We start from the raw sequence: 25,266 nt of genomic DNA, 5'->3' as shown, positions 1-25,266 counted from the left end.
TTCAGGGAATAATATCTTCGAATAGCTAAGCTAAGTGATTAAATCAAGCAGATGCGGAGAAACCTCACGCCAAAAACTAGAAAAATTTAAATCAAGATGTTTGTCCCAGATACAAATTCTTCCGCCGGAATTTGAAAATTCCAGTAATTGGGGCTACCTAAACAATGTCAGGTTCACTCAGTAAATAAAAACAATCAAGGGCTGAAACACTGTAAATAGCCTACCGGGTGCAAAATGGAGACAATTTAATAAGTTTATCAGAACAATAACTTCCGTCGACAATCACCCATTCCCGATACCATTGTTTTTACAACAGGTCATTTCATTGTTATCATGTGATCACTGTTCGTGGCCATTGTGTTGCATCTCTGGGTTTTCGAAAATGTGATCAACGGCCAAGAGCCCTCAGGCTTTCATGATTTCTTCTTTTTAAATGTTGATGAGACTGACAAACCCTTTCACTCTTTTCAGATGCTAAGTTATGGTACATTTGAGAAGAAGAGATGCGAGGAATAAACGCTTCGCCAGCAAAATCAATTCATTAAAAGGTGGCACCGCAGATCAACGGGAGACAGCGAAAACAGCCAAGCTACGAGAGTATTTCAATTTGTCGTTCTCCTATGTCTTTGGAAATGTCAAGCCATTTGAGAGTGGGTCAGATAGTGACCATGCCTACACTGCTTTGAACTCCATAGCTGTCAAGCCTTTCATGGTTTGCCGATTCTGTTCTGCTATGATGTCCAATATAAATGATCGTAATGAAACGTACAGGGAACCACTTCATTTTATATTATATGGTTCAGGGTTCTGGACTTGGGAATATTCGACTGAATTTACTCTGCAATGGTATGCTTTCTTTTGGCTCTATGTTTGGCTGATTAATGTCACGTTTTCTGGTCTAATCAAGGCTAGTCATGCCATTACTCCCTTGAATATTATCAATTACAACCTGTTCACACTTCATGGGCCTGGTCTTTAGGGGGTGGACCCTTTGAGTTACTATTTCAAAAATGGTCTCCTAAAGATGCCAGTTGCTTTCCCATTATCATTCCTTTTGATTCCATTGCTTATAGTGAATATTTTACCTGGAAATAGAGAAGTAGCTCTGAGTTATTCGCGCAAATGGCTGCCGATGGCGGTACTTTATATTTGGTACGCTGTTGTCTTTTTCATTCAGCCTCATAAAAAGAACGCTTCTTGTACCCTCTGTATCCTCTAATTGCTCTCTCAGCGGCCTGCACTTTAAGTCTACTGACAAGCATTGTATTAGAATATGGTTTTCGCATTTGTAGTTGTGACTAGTCACATAGCTCTGGGACTGACCAGAATTGGTTCTGAGTTTGTGTGATATCATGCTCGTGTGGGCATTTATGGAGACTTCCACTTGCGGTGCGAACAAAATTACTTCGTGTCTAAATGGGGCATCAAGGAGAATGAAGCAGAGAAGAAAGCGTTTCTGTGTGTAGGAAGAGAATGACACAGATGCCATCGTTCCCCTTCCTCCCTGATAATGTCAGACTTCAATTCATACAATCAGAGTTTAAGGGTACTTTTTTGATAGTCGCGAAGCAATAGCGGCTATTATTGAGGACATTGTGGCTTTTTTTACGATTCGAAGGGGAGTTTTGGTTTTCTTAAGGTTTCTTTTAACTGGAAGTACTATTCGTTCAGACGCTGTTTTGACCTAAAAGCGAACGAGTAAAAATGCCATGTGAATTAATTCTTCCCGAGAAAAATTTCATTGATCATGCGCTTCGATTAGTGAATGACATTTTGAGTTCCAAAGATACAGATAAACGTTTTTATCGTTTTTAATAGCCGCACAGCGATAGCTGAGGCTATTATTGGCCTTCTCTTGGTTTTTTTTACGACTCGAAGAGGAGTATTGGTTTTCTCTCGGTTTTTTTTTTTACAGGAAGTAGATTTGTTCACGCGGCATTTTGACCTAAAAGCGAAAGTGAGAAAAGCTGTCTTGGTGAACAGATTTTCGCTAAGCGAGAGAAGTTTTTTGATCATGCACTGCGTTTAGTGAATGACTTTTTGACTTTGAAAAGTAGTTTTTGACTGAATTGCACATATAGATGACCGTTTTTAGCCGTTTTTTCGTCTAAGTGGCCCAATTTTTTTGCTTTTAATTTGGTTTCCTGTAGAAATAAAATTTATTCGATACTATATGGAAACGTCAACCTCGGAAATTGATACCACAGTGTTTTGCAGAGCCTGAAAATGCGTTTCAAGTTGAAAATTGGCACATAATTCTTGATTTTTATTTAATTTTTGGCTTTTTTAATATTAATTTCTTCATTTTTGGATCTTTTAACCGTCTTTTTCTCAAAAATCAATTAAAAGGGAACTTCTCTTTGATATTTCCTATACTCAACCCCTTTTGCTACCTCGATTTAATTTTGTTTCATAAAATTGTACATATGCTAATCCGATTCTGGTAGTTTTTTTTCCGATTTTCGTCAGTTTTTCGTTTGTATTTTGGTTGTAATTGCTAGAAATAGTTTTTTGTGCAACATGAGGGAGTTTAATTTCGTTTCAATAAAAATTCAATCATTGTTGTCGTTAAGTTTTGAGAAAACAGTTAAAACTTTTTCATAAATGCAGTCTTAACCCAAAAGTTCTTTGAATATTTTTTTTTTGCAAAATGTTTCAATGTTTCGTATTTATGAATTCTGCTTTTTCCTATTTTTTGTTTTCTTCGGGAGGATAGATCTTTGTATCGGATGACTAGTTATCTTTTCTATGTCTTGAATGCTGAACAATGAAAGGTATTCATTTTTCTTGAATTTTTTAAATTGATTTTCAACTTTCAAAAATCAACAATGTCTTTTTGTTACGGTGCTCCTTACATTGTTCCCATACTTACATTCTAGTTTGTATCATTCTAGTTTTGTCCTGGTACCTACATTTATTTTCGGTATATTGATTTTTCAGTTGTAAAAAATGAATGATGAGCTTTTTCTTAGATTTTCGTCATTTCTTTGGTTTGCAATTGATTTCATTCAACACAAGGCAGTACTGAGAGTTTGATAGCAAGCTTTTTCCAAAATTTCTACTTATAACTAATTACTACAGCTTTCTTCCGGTCTTGGTATTAATTAAAACGATTTTTTGCCTTTGAATATTCTGCTGCTTATGTCTTTTCTATGATCAATTTTATTTTTGATTTAGTATGAAATCATGTTGTCTAACTTATGTACAAGAAGGATTAGGTGTGTGTTGTTTTGTGTCTTCATCGCAGTGATTAAAAGTGTAATTATAGGTGTTTTCTTATTCTTAAATTTAATAAATAAGATTATTATCTGCCGTTTGCTTTCGCGATCTTTTTCAGATTAGACTCATGAATTATTTGAGGGCTCTTGATAACCTTGTAAGCTTTTTCAGACTATCAGGTTTTTGACCACTTTAAATATTTTGGATTTTTCAACGTTACTGAACGTTTTCAATAATATAAAAGTTTGCTGCATTTTGTTTCTCTTGTTGACAGTTGTTAAAGTTTCACCAATTTTTAGAGCAGACCTTGGGTTGTAGTGAGTTAATGATTTAATACAAAAAGTAGTGGCTTCCGTTGCAATTACGGTTTTGTTAGTGAAGTTCTAACGCTTCGAGTTGCTTCAGGAATTCTTCCGGCTATGTTTTTTATTTCGTCGTCATGATTTTTGTTACGACCATATGACGTCACAGCCATTTTTTGATCATTCGTTCATGCAATTTCAATTGAATTGCATGTGTGACGTCATTTTTCGCTCTTAGTGGAGCGAGTTTTTTTGTTCATGCGCGTGATTAAATTTTTGGTCACACTTGACTTACCTCACTCTCAAAAGTGACTTCCTCACTTTGAAATTGACTTTTATTTACTTTAATTCAAAGAGATAAGGTCAAATGGGTGTGTATCACTCTAAATGAAGGTTATTTGAGATCAGCTAATAGAGGCAGCAATAACTTATACAGATTTTTAATCAAAATATAACAGATCAGCCTTCAATGAAAAAATTTTTTTGTCTGTCTTTTTTACTGTTTTTTTTAGACCACCGATCTACGAATCTATTGCGGCTATTTTCTGGCAATCTACCAGCTATGTTTTCGAGTTTTGGATTGAATTTTTTTCTTAGTGGTTTTCCCAATCCTTTCATAGTCCGTTCTAGGTCTATTTTTCTAATCAATGAAAATTCTTGGAATTGTACGTCAGGACTTGTCCTGCTATGTTTTTTAATTCGTCGTCTCCATCGATGATTCTTACGACCTGACTTCTTGGAATTGACTTCAGTGACTTCTATTGTTTTGCAGTTAAAATTTTGTGCGTGAAGTCACTTCTGCTTTTAGATCAATTGCGTGACTTACCTCACTCAAAAAAATGACTACTGAACTCACTTATGGAACTATATAAACATTTTAGTTAAAGATCAATAGTGTGCATCGAAGTAGTGCCAAAATTATATGCCCTAATTATTGAGTATTGGTCTTGAGTTTTTTCCGAAAATCAATTTTGAAAAAGCTCTTTTAGGGCTTTTTCCTTATAGACCGTATATGTATCATAAAAATGACAGTACTTATCTAACCTAAAATTTCTAGTGGTCTACGAAAGGACTATCTTCCTCAATCTGCCTATCTCATGGACTCAATCTGCCTATCTTGTTTCTTAAGTTGTCTCAATTCACAGAAGGCCATTAGCGTCTATCGGGGCTATTTTCCGGCAATCTGCCGGCTATCGGCAATGTTTTTTTTTCGGTTTCAACTGCAGTAATATGTAAATTGTAAATATGTAATAAGAATGTGATAAGAGGACAAAATTAGCCCAGGGTTCAATTTTTTGGTTGTTTTTTGGCATTTCTCAATAATTTATATCTCTGAATATCAAAAGCGACTTTTTGTAACTTCTGTACATGGTAGCGACCCTTTTTAATTGCTCTCAAACAAAGTCTGCAGCAATTATTTTAGTACTGTTGTCTTTTCATCTCACTTCACACCTCTCCCATATCAGCCCCCTCCCCAGACTTGACCCCCCAATCCTCTCGCCTGCACATCGAAGACCCCTCTCGCCAGCCAAAGACCCCTCTCCCCCACTCAATCAACCTCCCCGGTGTACCCCCCCCCCCCCCCCCCGGGGCGCTCACCTCGCTACCAATAATTAAGCTAAAGCTAGTTTCACTGAAACGTAGCTAGCTACTGACAAAGCCAACCGCTCGACTGTTGTTTGATAACAATTTAGCTGCGTTAGTTGGCTAGTTTTAAAATTTTGCAATAGCTGCGAAATGGTAGCGGCTATTATTGAGCTCATATTAGTTTATTTTATTTCCTCATTTCCATCAATGGTTCTTGTGACCATTTCTTTTATCTTTTTTCAAAAATCTCTGCGGCTTTTCTGAGGTTTTATTGTTTCATGGACTTGAAAGTTTTTATCGAATATCTTATCACAGAAAAATAGTCTTAACTTTACCCTCTTGCTTGTTCTTCTTTTTCTTGCTTTATAATTTCGGATGTTGTCGCAAGTCTTTTTCGCGGATCGTGTCTGACATATTGCCGGCTTTTTAAACCAAAATTGTAAATATAATAATCCGATTTCTGCTGCTTTATCATTTTAAGAGTTTTTTTGGAAGTTTTTTCTGGATCATTAAAATACTTCTTTCCACGCGGAAACGGGAAGTTAATTTATGTGTTTTTGAAAGAAGATTTCAAGCTTGATTCCGTGTATATTTGATTGTTTCTGTTTGCCGTTGATTTTACTAATGATAATCCAGTTTTAAGTATTTGGTAAAAATTTCGATTACAGACGGAAAAATTCGAATGTTTTTATTTTCCTGCAAGGATTTCACAAGTGTTTTTTTTGCTACTCAGTTTCAATGTATTTTCTTTTTCCTTGAACTCTTATCATCACACTTTCGTTTTTACACCAAGAGCGAGAAAATATCCTTTTCTGTTAGACTTATTATTTTGGTACATAAATTTTTGTTTCAACTTGCCATGAGTTTTCTTGTGTCGCTGAGTAAAAAGCTGAGACCTAAATTTTTGTTAATTTTTTTTTGTTCTGTAAGCTGTTTAATTGCTCTTGAACGATGTTCGAAGATATTATTGTGAAGTAACTTCTTAAGTAACTTGTCTTCATTTTTGGGTGATCTCAATTGCTCTCACTCCGAAAGAAATCTCGGCGCGATTTTTAAAGGTTGCTTCGAAAGATAAGATAATTAATAGCCGTCGTCAGCCTCTCAATGGCTACTATTTAGGCGCTTTTCCTTTTTTTTTTAAATTCGCTTTACCTTTGATCACGTTTTCTAATTAAAGTTGCAAGCTGAGTGGAGATATATTGCGGTGCTCTTGGTTTTTTACAATTCGAAGAATTTGAATTGTATTGGGGCGCTGTCTTTTTTTTTAAGATCTGTTCACACATTTTCATGATTTTTGAATTCAAATTGGAGTAGTGATTTTGGTCACGCCGAAACAGGAAGTGGAGCGAAAAAGCGAGTGGTTTTGCGGAGTGAAATTTTTTCGCTCTAAATATAAAGTAGAGTGAGAAAACGGTGTTTGAACAAAAATTCGCTTTCTCGCTAGTGGTTTTTTGTTCACATGCGGCAATTTCGCTTTGATTTTTTCTGTTTTTTCAATTTTTTGACCGGATTGTTTTCTAAATGTTTTTCCCAATCCATTCATAGTCCTTTTAGGTCTAGTTTTTTGTTTAGTCAATGAAAATTCTTTGAATTGTACGTCAGGACTTGTCCTGCTATGTTTTTTTGTTTCGTCTGTCGGCTTTTTTGTTTTGCATTTGTTCATACAGTAAAGCTGAAAAAATCAAGCTGAAAAAAAAGTCTCACTGACGGCATTTGCGTACGTGACGTCATTTCTCACTCTCTTTAGCCAACGTTTTTAGATAATTTGGGTGATTAAATTTTGATCATACGTGACCTACCTAAGTCAATAAAATGACTCTCTTTAAAACTCCCTTTAGCTTTAATTTCAAAGGACCTCATATGTGTAATAAAGGTCCCTAATGAAAAGGTTTCTGCGTAAAGAATTTCAACAAGCTTGATTAGGTTATCGCTGAGAGTTTTTACCTAGCTTTTTGAGCGGCGTCGTTTTTTTTTCAATTTAGATCTGTAGAGATTGTTTTTTTTATAGATGGGTCTTCTTTTTCTACTATCGGCGTTTGCGCGCGTGTCGTCATTTCTCATTCTCTCTAGCAAACTTTTGAACTCATTTGGGTGATTAGTTTTTGATCATACGTGACTTACCTTTCCAAATAAAACGACTTTTACACTTTAAACTTAAGTTCAATTTTAATTAATTTAAGGTCCCTAATAACACGGCTTCTACGATATGAATTTTAACAAGTTTTTATCAAATTATCGCTAAGTGTTTGTACATAGCGTTTTGAGCGGTGCCAATAAGTTTTGAGCGGTTCTTTCTATATTATACGGCGCGCAAGCCTATTATTTCGCAGCTATTCCGGCAATCTGCAGGCTATGTTTTACATAATTCACGATTTTCACGCTTGACTTACTTTGCTCACTTTTTCAACTGAATTGATTCGAAATTCTTTCACGCATTGAATTACGCAATGTAGCGAATACGGGCAAAATCAAAAGAGCATAATCAAATGAAACGGGATAAACCGATCAAGCACGCTCATTAAGTCATAGTGCATTAGGTTATCAAAGTTCATTAGAGCGATTGCTAGCTGATATTTTTATTAAATTTAATAGCTGAATTAAGTATACTTTTAGAATCTAACTGAAAATGCACACAGAATTAGAACAATTTTTGAAACTTTCTTTCTGTCAACTTCTCTCCTTTTTCTGTTTCAATCGCAACCTGCGTCAACAGCGGATCTTTGCCGGCAATCTGCCGGCTATGTTTATGAATTCAAAGATTTAAACTGTATCTGGAGCTGTTTTCTTTCCATATGTTGAAAATTTTGATTTTTGAAGTCAATTAAAGTTCAACTTTGACCAATGGATTTAGTCACGCCGATGCAGTAAAGTAAACGAAAAAAAGGATTATTTTCCCACGTCCACTATTTTTCTAAAGCTATGTAGAGTAAGAAAACTTTTGGCAACCTGACATGTTATCCCGGTTTTTGTTTTTCTTCCGGTACGGTTTTTGCACATTATTTTCAAAGTCCAATCGTAGACTTTCCGGTGTACTATTTTTGGTCAATACAAATTTCCGTTTTTAATCATCCATGACATTAAAATTAGGAGTGAATGTGCATTTTTTGTATTCCTGTAATTCATATTAAAACCTTTTATTTTTTATTTTTTCCTATTTTTAATAGCCGCACAGCGATTTCTGGGGCTAATATTGGCCTTCTCTTGGTTTTTTTACAATTCAAAGAATTTTAATTGTATTGGGGGCGCTGTCTTTTTTTTAAGATCTGTTCACACATTTTCATGATTTTTGAAGTCAAATTGGAGCAGTGATTTTGGTCAGGCCGAAACAGGAAATGGAGCGAAAAAGCGAGTGGTTTTGCGGCGTGAATTTTTTTCGCTCTAATTTTAAAGTAGAGTGAGAAGACGGTGTTTGAACAAAAATTCGGTTTCTCGGTAGTGGTGTTTTGTTCACATGCGGCAATTTCACTCTGATTTTTACTCTTTTTTTTGATTTTTTGGATAGGATTTTTTCTAAATGGTTTTTCCAATCAATTCACAGCTCATTCTAGGCCTAATTTTTTGAATTAAATTTTCATTTCTCGCTAGTGGTTTTTTGTTCAAATGAGTCATTTTGACATTGATTTTTTGTTTATTTCTTATTTTTTTTTGTTCTGATTTTTTTAAAAATGGTGTTCTCAAAATCACTCATAGTCCATTCTAGGTCTAGTTTTTCTGTTTAGTCAATGGAAATTCTTTGAATTGTACGTCAAGACTTGTCCTGCTATGTTTTTTTATTTCGTCGTCATGATTTTTGTTACGACCATATGACGTCACAGTCACTTTTTGTTCATTCGTTCATGCAATTTCAACTGAATTACATGTGTGACGTCATTTTTCGCTCATAATGGAGCGAGTTTTTTTGTTCTTGCGCGTGATTAAATTTTTGGTCACACTTGACTTACCTCACTCTCAAAAATGACTTCCTCAATTTGAAATTGACTTTAATTTATTTTAATTCAAAGAGATAAGGTCAAATGGGTGTGTGCCACTCTAAATGAAGGTTATTTGAGATCAGCAGGCAGCAATAACCTATACAGATTTTTAGTCAAAATATAACAGATCAGCCTTCAATGAAAAGACGAATTTTTTGGTCTGTATTTTTTACTGTTTTTTTAGACTGCCGATCTACGAATCTATTGCGGCTATTTTCTGGCAATCTGCCAGCTATGTTATACTTTTTTACTTGTACTTTTTTAATGTAGATGCCCCTACTGTTGAAAATTTAACATTTTCTTTTTATAGCTGCAAAGCTGTAAGCTGAGCGAAGCTATTTTGCGGTGCTCTTGGTTTTTTTGTTTCGTCGTCTGACGCTCTTTTTTCGTTTTACATTTGTTCACCCAGCAAAGCTGAAAAAATCAAATTTTCTGAATGACTTCTTCCTCTCACTAACGGCATTTGCGCGAGTGACGTCATTTCTCGTTCGCTTTAGCAAAATTTTTAGGTTATTTGCGTGATTAGATTTTGATTATACGTGACTTACCTCACTCAATAAAATGACTTTTGCACTTTAAAACTTAAGTTTGAATTTGTTCAAGGTCAAAGGAACTCATATCCGCAGTAAAGGTCCCTAATAACAGGCTTCTGCGGAATGAATTTTAACAAGCTTTATAAATTTATCGCTGAATGTTTTTTACCTAGTTTTTTGAGAGGCGTCGATTTTTTTTTCAATTTAGATCTGTATCTGTTTCTATCTCTATTATATGGCACGCAGGTCTATTCTTTCGCAGCTCTTCCGGCAATCTGCCGGCTATGTTCAAGTAGTTTTAGTTAATTCTTTCGATTTCGAAATTGTGAATCTAGCAAATTAATTATGACAATGCACAAATCCAGCTAATGCTTATGTAATGTTTGAATTTGATCCCGAGATCAGTGAATATACTATCACTTTGAATAATAGTTACTCATTTCAGGACAGTTGCCGGCTCGTTTTAAAAAGGCCGTCGAATCAGCGACATCAATTCTTCATTCGCATTTCAACAACGTCAACCTTGAAGAGACAAGTTGCTATACGGCCGTCTCCCAATGCGACTATCTTGCCGACTAATAGATTCCAACCAGAGAAGTCAGTGTGCTTGAAGTCAGTGTTGGATAAGTGGAAGACATTTTGTGCAAAAGGAATTGTGGACCCAGAGCAGTCTCACCCCATATGCAGGACGCTTTACATTCCGCTTGTATCCATGTGGCGCACAAAGTACTCTGGATATTCCGTTCCTCAATCTATCAGTGGTAGGAGTGATAAGGGACATGCCGGACAACAGGTGCCCGTGGGATCTGTCAGACAAACAAGACAAAATTACAGTCTCTGTTCTTTGAAAATATGAAAGACTGACTGTTGAGGTTGACATTACAATCTGAACACTGGGAAAATGTCTCGACTATTTGTGACGGTTGAAAAAAAGCATGGCCATGGACAAGTGTCCCATGACAAGGTCTCTTGATCGTGAGATTCATTAATTTATTGCATTTTCTTGCGGAACTTCCTTGTGGTTTGCAATTCAGTTGCTATTTGATATCTAGGCTGTTGGAATTACAAGTATATTATCTCAGAAAGATAGTTGTTGAAGTTTACGGTTGGCTTTTATTTCGACTTTGTTTTATTGTGGCTTGCTCAGCATTGCCCGATCCAATAGTCTACTCAAGTGAACAACAAAAAGTCAAGAACTGAGCGGATTTGCGTCGTTCGCTAGGCATTATTCGACAACTTCTTCCGTGTGGTTAGCATACTCCTAGCTAAATTTTAGTGTTTTATTTTGCCTCTACCAAAATTTTAATTGGTTTCTTGGCACTATTTTCTGCGTGCAATTTGAGTCCAAAGTGCCAAATTGGAGCTGAGAACGCAAATGATATTGGTGTGATGGGGATATAATAGAGCTATAATTGTTTTTATTGTATTCATTTATCCTAGTAAGGCTCTTTGTATTTATTGCCATGGTATCTCTGTTTATGTTTTGTGTTTTATTGCTCTTTAACGAAATTCATAGCAATTATTTTAAAATTGTTGATCTTTTTTACGACTCGAAGAGTGGAGTATTGGTTTTGCAAAGGTTTTTTATTGGAAGTACTATTTGTTCAGGCGGCGATTTGAACCAATAGTGAAGGTGAGTAGAATTGCGGTATGAGTTATTTTATCTCTGCGAGAGATTTTTTTTCATGTAATGCGTTCATTGAATGACTTTTTGACTTTGAAAAGAGTCTTTGGCAGGATTGGCGCAAATGAGTTTCTAGCCGTGTTTTCGTCCATTGGGCCCTAATTTTAATGTAAACTGGTTTTTTGTAGAAATAAATTTTGATCGTTGCAGCTTGAATATGCAACAATCTGAAAGCATACCAGAATTTCTGAGAGCTTAATAATGCGTTTGAAGTGGAAAATTAGCCCATATTTCTCTTTTTTGGCATATTTTGTGGATTTGTTCTTTAATTTCTTCATTTCTGGATGTTTGAGCGGAATTTTTTACACCAAATTAGTAAATATATCAACGTTTTTTATAATTCCCGAATTGGACGCCTCTTTTTGACGTGAGGCGTTTTTGTTTTCATAAAATTGTATACATAATCCGATCTTGGCGGTTTTTGTCACTCTTTTCCGTGCTTTTTGTTTGAAAATTTTGGCATATTTTGAACATTTTTTTCTTCAAATTGTTCACTGTTTCACAGTTGAGCTGTTTTCACTTCTTACTGAGACAGTAAAATGGCTGTGTAATGTTCCGAAACCTCGATTGCTCAGGAACAAAAAAAATTCATGTTTTTTTACCTCATTTTTAATCCATTTTGGTTTTTAATTAGAGATTCCAATTTAGTTTTTTTTTATTTTTTTTTTCAGAAAATGCGAATTGGATTTATAAAATCCTTTCACGATGTATGTTTTCTACAATTTCTAGCATGTTTCTTTCCAATATTCTCCTAAGACCTATTGGTTTTTTCGCCCTGCCTTTATTGAATTGAGAACTGATTTTTACTAATAATTTTTGTCTTTCGCCTTCGAATTTTTGAAGTTTTTTTATTCCAATTGACTTTATTCAACATATGACACTGCGGTTTTGCTAGCGTCGCTTTAACTCATTTTGAACAACAATCTTTTTCTGCGAACATTCCTAGGGCTTGGTTTTGGTAACATTCGAATTTTTGCGTTTGCGTTTGAATATTGTTCTGTATCTTTTTCTTTTTCATGGTTAATCTCGATTTGATTGATTTTTTGGTCATTGTTTAGTTTTATCGCGTTCATTGTGATTTAAAGGGACAGCTTATGTGTATAGCTAAAGAGAAAAAGTTAATTTAGCTACCAATTCATTACTGTTTTTATATTGTAAAATAGTGTTTCGATTGAGAGAACTTAAGGAAAATGATAAATTTTGTAACAATGTATTGCCATTTCATGCAGTATTTAAATTTTTCTGCCAAAATAAAGTTTGGAGAGCCTAACCTGGCTTCTTTTTTGGCTGCTCGCTTACTACGATGTTTATGATTGCATACAATAATTTTGGCTTGTTTTATATGTAGGAGTAATGTTTTTTTTAGTTAATTGGTTTTATGGGCTTCATTTTTGACTGATTTTTTTTTGTTTTTAGTAGCCATTTCAATAGGAACCAGTCAACTTAAAATGTACTCTTTTCACGAAAACGAATATTCGAGTAGTTTTCGGAATTTTCCGGCTATGTTTTTTATGCAAATTTTTCGCCGGACCATTTTGCGCATGCCTTGGAGAACGTTCCTTGACTTTTCAAATGACTTCTTTACGCTTTTTTTCGTCATTTTTGAGTGATTTCTTTTGCTGTCTCCGAAGTAAAGCTTTTTGCTAACAATAAGTCGGTTACAGCATAGCAAAAGAACGGGTTCGATAGACGAGTGGTCAGTGAATCTGGTTGTGGCTTGGGAGGTCAGTGATTCGGATCCCGGAGGGCCAAAGATTTTTGTACCCACCTGTCGTTCGAGAGCAATTCTTCCGACATTAGTTGGTTTATGTTTATTCACTGCAAATAAGACACTAAACAAAGACGTAGATACAGTGAGGAAACGATCAATGTTTGCTCTTCAACCTAATATATAAATAGCAACACTCTACAAACACAAAACCGGTTTTCCTATCCAATTAAATTTATCAATTCGAAGCACTCAATCCTCTCCTTGTTGATTTCAATTGTTGAATATTTCAAGATGGATTCGTGCAAACTGCGTCTGATGTGCCAATTAGTTGCATCTTTTTTAATTCTTGAGATTATGTGGGTTCTGCACTTGGTCAGAACTGGAAATTATGACAATCTGAGTGTGAAACACTCCAGAGCAGTCTTACGGGCGACCAAATCTAACTCGGTCTTCCAAACTTACATCCGTCGATTTGAACTTGACTATAGCTTGAATTTGTCTGTTGGGTTTAGCCTAGAACAGAAAAGCTCTGATTACAATTTTCTGTTTCTAATTTGCGACTAATGCTAAACCACATTGAGGAACCGATCAACGTGTTCGTGGGTCACGCGGAGAGGGATCACTTGAGTCGAGATCATGTTTTTTTTGCTCAATTTTGTGGTGAGAGTTGAAAATGAATTGACTTACCATTATACGGTTGATGGTTTTGTGACGGCCTTCAGACAAAAATACGGAGGGTTGCAGCCTCTAGTCGTTCTTGCAACTGAGACAGTTCTAACCAATTATACAGTTCCACAAATTACTAAGCTGATAGATGTCAACGGCAGCGACCGAAACAATGAAAATACATCTCTCTCCGAAATAAGATTGATTAGCAACTACCAACTCGTTGTGTGGCTCACTTCATTTTGTCTCTGAATTATGGGAGTGTTATTGCTGATTCTGGAAGCGATAGTTCTCTGAAATGTGCGAACTGGACGTGTTTTACCGACCAAAATGTCCATAAGTGGTCCAATTATTTGAATGTGTTTTGTGACCAACAATTTCAAGCTCTGCTTCTGTTGACGTATTCGGTTGTCACTGTAATCATATGTCAAACTCAGATACAGTCAATTGTAGAAGAGGTGCTTCAGAATTAGCTGTGATTTGTTTGTAATTGAGGTTGATAGTAGTGGTGCAATTGTGTATACTAACAGTGGTGCTGAGTTCAATCAGTTGCAATTTTTGGCACCTGTTAACAGACTGGTATCCATCCATCAGATTAATTTGATTATTGCTACCTTTCTTTTCTTAATAGATTTCTCTCAGAGCGTTTGTGGATCCTTCAACACTTTTAACAGGACTAGAAATTCCGCATATCATCAAATTAACCATGCTCCTAATCGCAATTTTTGCCATAGACGAACAATAAGCAAGTACCATAGATACATAATTTTTAGATCTTTACAAACTAGTGACAATTTGAACATGTGGAGTTTAATTTCTATGGAAAAAAATAGGCTATCATTGTCATCTTTTCTTCAGCAATTTAATGTTTGTCTCGATAAATTTGACGTTAAAATATTTGGTGTTAGAAAATTTTAACGAAATGTAATTTACCATGAGATTATAGCTTGCCAAGGAAAAAAGTTAGTTTTTCATACGGAAATTTTCTATTATTTCAAATAAATAATTTTAAAAATAGGTCTTTTTGATTAGGTCATAGAGTTGTCCAAAGTGAACCAAACTCGGTATGGAGTATCCTATGTGTATATAGAGTCTTCAACAAAAAGAGTTTTTGCATTAGCTTGCCTAGGAAAAAAAAAGTTTTTCATACGGAAATTTGCTATTATTTCAAATAAATAATTCTAAAAATAGGTCTTTTTGATTAGGTTATAGAGTTGTCCAAAGTGAACCAAACTCGGTATGGGCTATCCTCTTTGTATATAGGGCCTACAGAAAAAGAATTTCTGCTATAGCTTGCCTAGGAAAAAAGTTAGTTTTTCATACGGAAATTTGCTATTATTTCAAATGAATAATTTTAAAAACAGGTCTTTTTGATTAGGTCATAGAGTTGTCCAAAGTGAACCAAACTCGGTATGGAGTATCCTATGTGTATATAGAGTCTTCAACAAAAAGAGTTTTTGCCTTAGCTTGCCTAGGAAAAAAATTAGTTTTTCATACGGAAATTTGCTATTATTTCAAATAACCAATTTTAAAAATAGGTCTTTTTGATTAGGTCACAGAGTTGTCCAAAGTGAACCAAACTCGGTATGGAGTTTTCTATGTGTATATAGAGTCTTCAACAAAAAAAGTTTTTGCTATAGCTTGCCTAGGAAAAAAGTTTGTTTTTCATACGGAAATTTGCTATTATTTCGAATAAATAATTTCAAAAAATAGGTCTTTTTGATTAGGTCATAGAGTTGTCCAAAGTGAACCAAACTCAGTATGGAGTATCCTATGTGTATATAGAGTCTTCAACAAAAAGAGTTTTTGCTATAGCTTGCTTAGGAAAAGGTTACTTTTTCATACGGAAATTTGCTATTATTTCAAATAACCAATTTTAAAAATAGGTCTTTTTGATTAGGTCATAGAGTTGTCCAAAGTGAACCAAACTCGGCATGGGATATCCCCTGTGTATATAGAGCCTACAAAAAAAGAATTCCTTCTATAGCTTTCCTAGGAAAAAATTAGTTTTTCTTACGGAAATTTGCTATTATTTCAAATAACTAATTTTAAAAATAGGTCTTTTTGATTAGGTCATAGAGTTGTCCAAAGTGAACCAAACTCGGTATGGAGTATCCTATTTGTATATAGAGTCTTCAACAAAAAGAGTTTTTGCTATAGCTTGCCTAGGAAAAAAGTTAGTTTTTCATACGAAAATTTGCTATTATTTCAAGTAATTATAAAAATAGGTCTTTTTGATCAGGTCTTAGAGTTGACCAAAGGGAACCAGACTTGGTATGGGGTATCCCTAGTGTATATAGAGTCTACAACAAAAAAAATTTTTGCTATAGCTTGCCTAGGAAAAAAGTTAGTTTCTCATACGGAAATTTGCTATTATTTCAAATAAATAATTCTAAAAATAGGTCTTTTTGATTGGGTCATAGAGTTGTTCAAATTGAACAAAACTTGGTATGGGCTATTCCCTGTGTATATAAAGTCTACAACAAAAAGATTTTGCTATAGCTTGCCTAGGAAAAAAGTTAGTTTTTCGTACGTTAATTTCCGATTAATTCGAATAATTATTTTTAAATAATTTTTAAAAATAGGTCTTTTTGATTAGGTCATAGAGTTGTCCAAAGTGAACCAAACTCGGTATGGAGTATCCTATGTGTACGTAGAGTGTAAACCAAAAAGAGTTTTTGCTATAGCTTGCCTAGGAAAAAAGTTAGTTTCTCATACGGAAATTTGCTATTATTTCAAATAAATAATTCTAAAAATAGGTCTTTTTGATTGGGTCATAGAGTTGTTCAAATTGAACGAAACTTGGTATGGGCTATTCACTGTGTATATAGAGTCTACAGCAAAAAGATTTTGCTATAGCTTGCTTAGGAAAAAAGTTAGTTTTTCGTACGTTAATTTCCGATTAATTCGAATAATTATTTTTAAATAATTTTTAAAAATAGGTCTTTTTGAATAGGTCATAGAGTTGTCCAAAGTGAACCAAACTCGGTATGGAGTATCCTATAAGTATATAGAGTCTTCAACAAAAAGAGTTTTTGCTATAGCTTGCCTAGGAAAAAAGTTACTTTTTCATACGGAAATTTTCTATTATTTCAAATAAATAATTTTAAAAATAGGTCTTTTTGATTAGGTCATAGAGTTGTCCAAAGTGAACCAAACCCGGTATGGAGTATCCTATAAGTATATAGAGTCTTCAACAAAAAGAGTTTTTGCTATAGCTTGCCTAGGAAAAAAGTTACTTTTTCATACGGAAATTTTCTATTATTTCAAATAAATAATTTTAAAAATAGGTCTTTTTGATTAGGTCATAGAGTTGTCCAAAGTGAACCAAACTCGGTATGGAGTATCCTATGTGTATATAGAGTCTTCAACAAAAAGAGTTTTTGCCTTAGCTTGCCTAGGAAAAAAGTTAGTCTTTCATACGGAAATTTGCTATTATTTCAAATAAATAATTTTAAAAATAGGTCTTTTTGATTAGGTCATAGAGTTGTCCAAAGTGAACCAAACTCGGTATGGAGTATTCTATGTGTATATAGAGTCTTCAACAAAAAGAGTTTTTGCCTTAGCTTGCCTAGGAAAAAAGTTAGTTTTTCATACGGAAATTTGCTATTATTTCAAATAAATAATTTTTAAAATAGGTCTTTTTGATTAGGTCATAGAGTTGTCCAAAGTGAACCTAACTCAGTATGGAGTATCCTATGTGTATATAGAGTCTTCAACAAAAAGAATTTTTGCTATAGCTTGCCTAGAAAAAAAATAGTTTTTCATACGGAAATTTGCTATTATTTCAAATAACTAATTTTAAAAACAGGTCTTTTTGATTAGGTCATAGAGTTGTCCAAAGTGAACCAAACTCGGTAAGGAGTATCCAGTATCCTATGTGTATATAGAGTCTACATCAAAAACAATTTTTGCTATAGCTTGCCTAGGAAAAAAAGTTAGTTTTTCGTACGTTATTTTCCGATTAATTCGAACAATTAATTTTAAAAATAGGTCTTTTTGATTGGGTCATAGATTGTTCAAATTGAACCAAATTGATATCCCAGACTACCAATACTATTTAGGTTGTAATGCAAAAAGATTGGTCCGCCTAACTTTCCTAGAAAAAAGTTAGTATTTCAATCTGTTTTGGAGAGAGCTTTTCGAGCCTAGTTTTTTTCTAGTGCTCTGCTCAATTCTCCTAAAGTTGTTTGTTTGTAACTCCGCCGTAGCCGGTCCCCAGCCCGGTTGAGAGAAGGAGGAGGGGAAAACACCCAGAACATACTGGAAAATATCAAAAAGTTGATTTTTTCAATCAACTTGAGACAATTTTCCGACAGTACTGCTATAAAAAGATGTTTAAAAAGTGTATGGTGCAGACTTTAGCTCGCCTATGATAAAGTTTCTAGCTCGTCTATGTTGCAGAAGTGGTGCGTCTATGATACAGTTTTTGGCTCGTCTATGTTGCAGAGTTGGTGCGTCTATGGGGCAGTTTTTGGCTCGTCTATGGGGCAGACTTTGGCTCGACCGTAAGTACTTAGTGCGTTTATGTTGCTCGTTCAAAAAAATTCCTCGCCTGTGTATGTTTGAACGCACCATACCCCCTGTGTGCGTTAAAAAACGGTCTGCGTCATAAACGAGGACAAATTATTACCTCGACCTGGGCAATGACAAATAATCTGAATTAAATTTCAACCGAGACCGTTTTTGATGAGCTGTGTTCTATAAATTTAAAATAACAGAAAATGTTTTAAAATTTCTTCTTAAAAAAGATTTAAAATAAATGAATGTCAATTTTCGTTACAATGACGCGCCTCTCATTATTTTTCTCACGGTCTAACTGATCTATAGGGGAAAAATGTCTAACTACTGCGCAATTAAGATTTCCCACTTAATTTCAAAGAAAATTACTATTAAAATCATCTATAATACCAAAACGACGCATCTGTCATATCACAAAGACGTCAACAGCGTTGGGTGTTACCGTAACCAAACATCTGCAATCTATCGTGATATTAAGTGCGCCGGAGAAGTGCGGTCATGCCTTGAGTACTTTGAGTACAAAAAAGGAGCAACACGCCCAAAAATGTAGCAACGTTTGAAATCAATTTTAATTCCTTCAGAGAACAGATATCTTTCAAAGATCATTTCTCTTTACATGAAAAAACGATTTAAAACGATTTTAGAACTGTCCTCCCGGACCCCAGTCCCATAGTATGTCAGTACTCCAATTGTATATCGTCGGCCAAACACTGTATCAGTGTATCCTAAGAGTATATGGTCAATTTCATTATGTGCAGTCTATTCGCATAGATAATTTATTTCTGAAAGCAGACTGAGCATTCTCGGTTTTGATTCCCATGATGTTCACAGCAAAATCATTCAAGGTTGTGAAAATTTCAAAAAAAATGAAATTTTGGATGATAAATCTTTTGAGCATGACGATGACTTACAATCTTAAAACGCTGCAAGAAAAGTATTAAGATTACCAAAAAAACCACCCAAAGCCACTAAATACACCCCGAAACCACAACATACAAGCCGAGAGCCTGGAAACTGACAAAATTGAACCAAAATTGCAGATTTTTTTGGTTTTCGTTTCAGATTATAATAAAATTTGATATTTTAAAAAATATGATATAAGATGATATTCGTATTTATTATTTAGTCATCCTTTTGTTCATTCATTCATTGCAACATTGTCTTGTGTTCGCAATATTTTTCAAAATTCATTATTAAATTTATCCTTTTTAAAAAAAATCTCTGTGAATGTCCCTGCCAAGAAATTTTTCTTGATGAAATTTATGACTGGGCATAAGGTTTTCAGAATTAAATTTGACAAATAATCTGAATTAAATTTCAACCGAGACCGTTTTTGATGAGCTGTGTTCTATAAATTTAAAATAACAGAAAATGTTTTAAAATTTCTTCTTAAAAAAGATTTAAAATAAATGAATGTCAATTTTCGTTACAATGACGCGCCTCTCATTATTTTTCTCACGGTCTAACTGATCTATAGGGGAAAAATGTCTAACTACTGCGCAATTAAGATTTCCCACTTAATTTCAAAGAAAATTACTATTAAAATCATCTATAATACCAAAACGACGCATCTGTCATATCACAAAGACGTCAACAGCGTTGGGTGTTACCGTAACCAAACATCTGCAATCTATCGTGATATTAAGTGCGCCGGAGAAGTGCGGTCATGCCTTGAGTACTTTGAGTACAAAAAAGGAGCAACACGCCCAAAAATGTAGCAACGTTTGAAATCAATTTTAATTCCTTCAGAGAACAGATATCTTTCAAAGATCATTTCTCTTTACATGAAAAAACGATTTAAAACGATTTTAGAACTGTCCTCCCGGACCCCAGTCCCATAGTATGTCAGTACTCCAATTGTATATCGTCGGCCAAACACTGTATCAGTGTATCCTAAGAGTATATGGTCAATTTCATTATGTGCAGTCTATTCGCATAGATAATTTATTTCTGAAAACAGACTGAGCATTCTCGGTTTTGATTCCCATGATGTTCACAGTAAAATCATTCAAAGTTGTGAAAATTTCAAAAAAAAATGAAATTTTGGATGATAAATCTTTTGAGCATGACGATGACTTACAATCTTAAAACGCTGCAAGAAAAGTATTAAGATTACCAAAAAACCACCCAAAGCCACTAAATACACCCCGAAACCACAACATACAAGCCGAGAGCCTGGAAACTGACAAAATTGAACCAAAATGGCAGATTTTTTTGGTTTCCGTTTCAGATTATAATAGAATTTGATATTTTAATAAATTTGATATAAGATGATATTCGTATTTATTATTTATTCATCCTTTTGTTCATTCATTCATTGCAACATTGTCTTGTGTTCGCAATATTTTTCAAAATTCATTATTAAATTTATCCTTTTTAAAAAAAATCTCTGTGAATGTCCCTGCCAAGAAATTTTTCTTGATGAAATTTATGACTGGGCATAAGGTTTTCAGAATTGAATTTGTGACTGACCAAAGAGTATTCAGGAATCCGATTTTTTTTTCTCTGATTTTTTCTCTTGACAGTGTTAAAAGCGACATGATCAGAATATGGCTATAGTCAAAATCCAGAATTCAAAGTTCATGATTCAGTACTGAGTTGCTCTGATACTTATGATCCGGGCTGCTATAAACCTTGCTGCGAAAAGTGTAGCAATATCGGAGAAATCTGATAAGAAAAAAAAGCTCGTTAAATCATTTTTCCCAATGCGGAAGCTTTGAAGTTTGCAGTAGCGTTTTCCAGAACAGTCCCCAATATTGTTCAAAAACGTATCGTGACAAATATTGCAAAATTACTGTTTTTGGACAATGCAAACTTTGCTTGTTGTTTTAATGCCTGATACAAACAAATGAGATACTTATTGGAAACAATCAGATGTTCTAGAAATTAGCAAGACAATTACATGGCTGTCAGAAGAATTTTTATCCTGTAACATCTTACAAAATATCTAATTCTGTAGATAAAAGTTTTGACCAGGTGTGCAACTAAATTCAATTTCGATTTGGTAAGCAATGGCACGAGCCTGAATTCTACAATGTTCCGTTGTACTCAAAAAATAAGCCATATTAATTTATGATAAAGTATATTGGGATTTTGCCCAAGTAATACATTTTTATATACATTTTATAGACGCACATAATACATTTTTATATATTGATTTACTTTGTAATGCCACTTGTTCTGTAACTAGAGTGTGCATAACGCAGTGGGGCGACACAAACGAAAAAGGTTCAAATTTTCTTTTGAGCCACAGTATTCAAATTTTTGCTATTTGCGGACTTTCGTGACATTCTGTCGTCTCATATCTCCCCGTCTTTTCTAAATCTTGAATTGTAAATAAATGGAACAGTAAATTTTGGACACGGGTTACAAAAATCCACTCCAATTGTAGTCATACAACATAAGCAATGCTCACGAGCAAAAATCTAAAATCCGAAAAATTGAGAACAGTTTTTGCTTCACGGTAAATCAAATTTTGGCTCAAAGAGAATTTGGTATTTAGATATTGATATAAACGTTGCTTTGTTGTAGTTTTTCGGTTCTAGAAAAAATGCACTCCTTGGCCATTTGAGGACGGAAACATCGATTGGAAGGACGTTCAAATAAGAATTTTATTCGGATGGACAACTTGCTAGGCTTTTAACTCCGAAAATTCTTTCGGTGCTGATTATCTTTGTTTCACTAATCTATCAAATCTTCTGTTTGATAGACGACACGATCTCAAAATTGAGGCATTCGGGAGAAATTCTCGTTTCAACGGAGTAATGAATAGTCAGTGGAACCACAAAGAATACTGACAATTCAGTTGATCGGTTTGATCAGAGCAGAGCTAAGGGCGAGAATGACAAGCCATTACTCGAGGCTATGAGTAATGTGAGAATACTTGCCTCACCTATGATTGGGCACAAGTCCATTCAAAACACAGAATGTTTCAAGAGAAAAAAAACATCAAACGATTAAACTATATTTGCGTCTCCCTCAAAACCTCGTTTAAATTAAATTATTTTTTCTCCTAATCGTTCTTCACAATATAACCCAAGATATCTCGCAAGGTTGTGGAATCCAAGATATCTTTCTAGTACACAATATTACCAATAATTTGTTCATAATTTTCAACAAAAATGCCGGATAGATATATCAAATCCTCGCCGTTATTTAATAAAATGCTGTTGATCACCAGGTAATGAAAGTTAATGGAAGCAATCAGATGTTCTAGAAATTAATAAAACAATAACAGGGCTCTCAAAGGAGTTTTTACACTGTAACATCTTACAAAATTTCTAATTTTATAGATAACATTTTTGAGCAGGTGTGCAACTAGATTCCATTTCGATTTGGTAAGCAATGGCACGATACTGAATTCTTCAATGTTGCGTTATACTCAAAAACTAAGCTATACTAATTTATGATAAAATATTTTCGGATCTTTGACGACGTAATACGTTTTTATATAGATTTTAAAGGCGCACGTAATACATTTTTATATAATGATTTACTATGTAATGCCACGTGGTCTGTAACTAGAGTGTTACATAACGTAGTAAGGCGACACAAACGTAAAAGGTTCAAATTTCTTTTTGAGTCACAGTTTCCAAACTATTGCTATTTGTGGACTTTTGTGACATTCTCTCGTCTCACATAGCCCCGTCTTTTCTGAAATTGGAATTTTAAATAAATGAGACAGTAAATTTTGGACACGAGTTACAAAAATCCATTTCAATTGTAAGCATCCAACTTAGGCAATGCTCACGAGCAAAAACCTCAAGTCCAAATTATTGAGCACGATTTTTGCTCCACGGTAAACCAAATTTTGGCTCGAAGTGAATTTGGTATTTAGATATTTATATCAACAATGCTTTGTTGTAGTTTTTCGGTTTTAAAAAAATTGCACTCATTGGCCAATTGCAGCGGAATCATCGATTGGATGGAAGGAGGTTCAAATAAGAATTTTAGTTTGATGGACCACTTGCTAGGTTTTCAACTCCTAAAAATTTTTTGGTGCTGATTATCTTTGTTCCACTAAACTATCCAATCTTCTGTTCTGATAGGGGGCACGATTCAAAAATTGAGGCATTCAGGAGAAATTCTTGTTTCAACGGAGCAATGAATAGTCAGTAGAACCTCAACGAATACTGACAATTCAGTTGATCTGTTTGATCAGGGCAGAGCTAAGGCTGAGAATTACAACCCATTTCTCGAGGCTATGAGTAATGTGAGAATACTTGCCTCAACTATGATTGGGCACAAGTCCATTCAAAAAAAAGAATTGTTCAAGAGAAAACAAACATCAAATGATTAAACTATATTTGCTTCTCCCTCAAAACCCCGTTTAAATTAAATTACTTTTTCTCCTAATCGTTCTTCACAATATAATCCAAGATGTCTCGCAAGGTTGTGGCATCCAAGATATCTTTCTAGCAATCAATATTACCAAAAGTTTGTTCATAATTTCCAACGAAAATGCAGGATAGAAATATCAAATCCTCGCCGTTATTTAATAAAATGTTGTTGATCACCAGGTAATGAAACTTAATGGAAGCAATCAGATGTTCTAGAAATTAATAAAACAATTACAGGGCTCTCAAAGGAGTTTTTACACTGTAACATCTTACAAAATATCTAATTCTATAAATAACGGTTTTGACCAGGTGTGCAACTAAATTCCATTTCGATTTGGTAAGCAATGGAACGATACTGAATTCTTCAATATTGCGTTATACTCAAAAACTAAGCTATATTAATCTAAGATAAAATATTTTCGGATCTTTGACCACGTAATACATTTTTATATAGATTTTAAAGGCGCACGTAATACATTTTTATATAATGATTTACTATGTAATGCCACGTGTTCTGTAACTAGAGTGTTACATAACGTAGTAGGGCGACAGAAACGTAAAAGGTTCAAATTTTCTTTTGAGCCACAGTTTTCAAACTTTTGCTATTTGTGGACTTTCGTGACATTCTCTCGTCTCATATATCCCCGTCTTTTCTAAAATTGGAATTGTAAATGAATGAGTCAGTAAATTTTGGACACGAGTTACAAAAATCCACTCCAATTGTACGCATCCAACTTAAGCAACGATCACGAGCAAAAATTTAAAGACCAAATTACTGAGCACGATTTTTGCTCCACGGTAAACCAAATTTTGGCTCGAAGTGAATTTCGTATTAAGATATTTATATCAACAATGCTTTGTTGTAGTTTATCAGTTTTAAAAAATGTGCACTCATTGGCCAATTGCGGCGGAAGCATCGATTGGATGGAAGGAGGTTCAAATAAGAATTATAGTTTGATGGACGACTTGCTATGCTTTTAACTCCTAAAAATCTTTCGGTGCTGATTATCTTTGTTTCACTAATCTATCCAAACCTCTGTTCTGATAGGGGTCACGATCCCAATATTGAGGACATTCGGGAGAAATTCTTGTTTCAACGGAGAAATGAATAGTCAGTGGAACCTTCCACGAAAACTGACAATTCAGTTGATCCGTTTGATCGGGGCAGAGCTAAGGCTGAGAATGACAACACTTTACTCGAGGCTATGAGTAATGTGAGAATACTTGCCTCACCTACAAGTGGGCACAAGTCCATTCAAAAAAAAAGTTGTTCAAGAGAAAACAAATATCAAATGATTAAACTATATTTGCCTCTCCCTCAAATCCTCGTCTAAATTAAATTATTTTTTCTCCTTGTCGTTCATCACAATATAAATAAAGATATCTCGCAAGGTTGTGGAATCCAGGATATCTTTCTAGTGCACAATTTTACCGGAAATTTGTTCCTAATTTCCAACAAAAAAAGCCGGACATATGTATTAAATCCTCGCCGTTATTTAATAAAATGTTGTTGATCACCAGGTATTGAAGTATTGCATTAATGGACTATTGGGACAATTCATGAATTTACATAATTCTTTTGTTTAAACTTTTTAAATCAGTTTCAATACATCATTTCATCGTCCAGGGTGTCTCAGCTGTAGATGTGATTAGCAATCTTTTTTCAGAATCGTGTATCTAACATATTTAGGGGAAAACTAAAGTTCTTGTTATGAGAAATGATTGAATTGCGT

The 25,266-nt window shown here is 34.4% G+C and overlaps 1 protein-coding gene across 3 annotated transcripts; it reads left to right on the top strand.

The window, feature by feature from the left end:
• Positions 1-1,316: 1,316 nt before the first annotated feature.
• LOC142339145 (uncharacterized) lies at positions 1,317-14,291 on the top strand. 3 transcript variants are annotated; one of them, XM_075388909.1, is made up of 3 exons: positions 1,317-1,512; positions 10,058-10,861; positions 13,589-14,291. In XM_075388909.1, exons 1-2 carry the CDS (start codon positions 1,474-1,476, stop codon positions 10,466-10,468), a joined length of 450 nt encoding a protein of 149 aa, XP_075245024.1. In that variant the 5' UTR covers positions 1,317-1,473; the 3' UTR covers positions 10,469-10,861; positions 13,589-14,291. The 3 variants fall into 3 exon arrangements, with proteins under 3 accessions (XP_075245024.1, XP_075245023.1, XP_075245022.1); XM_075388908.1 differs by having other exon boundaries at positions 13,126-14,291; XM_075388907.1 differs by having other exon boundaries at positions 12,961-14,291.
• The last annotated feature ends 10,975 nt before the right edge of the window (positions 14,292-25,266 follow it).

The sequence above is a fragment of the Convolutriloba macropyga genome, chromosome 5 (genome assembly GCF_964194025.1).
Source record: "Convolutriloba macropyga chromosome 5, txConMacr16.3, whole genome shotgun sequence".
In the NCBI taxonomy this organism is placed as follows: domain Eukaryota; kingdom Metazoa; phylum Xenacoelomorpha; order Acoela; family Convolutidae; genus Convolutriloba; species Convolutriloba macropyga.
The sequence above is the reverse complement of the archived record's forward strand: the minus strand, read 5'-3'. Positions and strand labels throughout refer to the sequence as shown.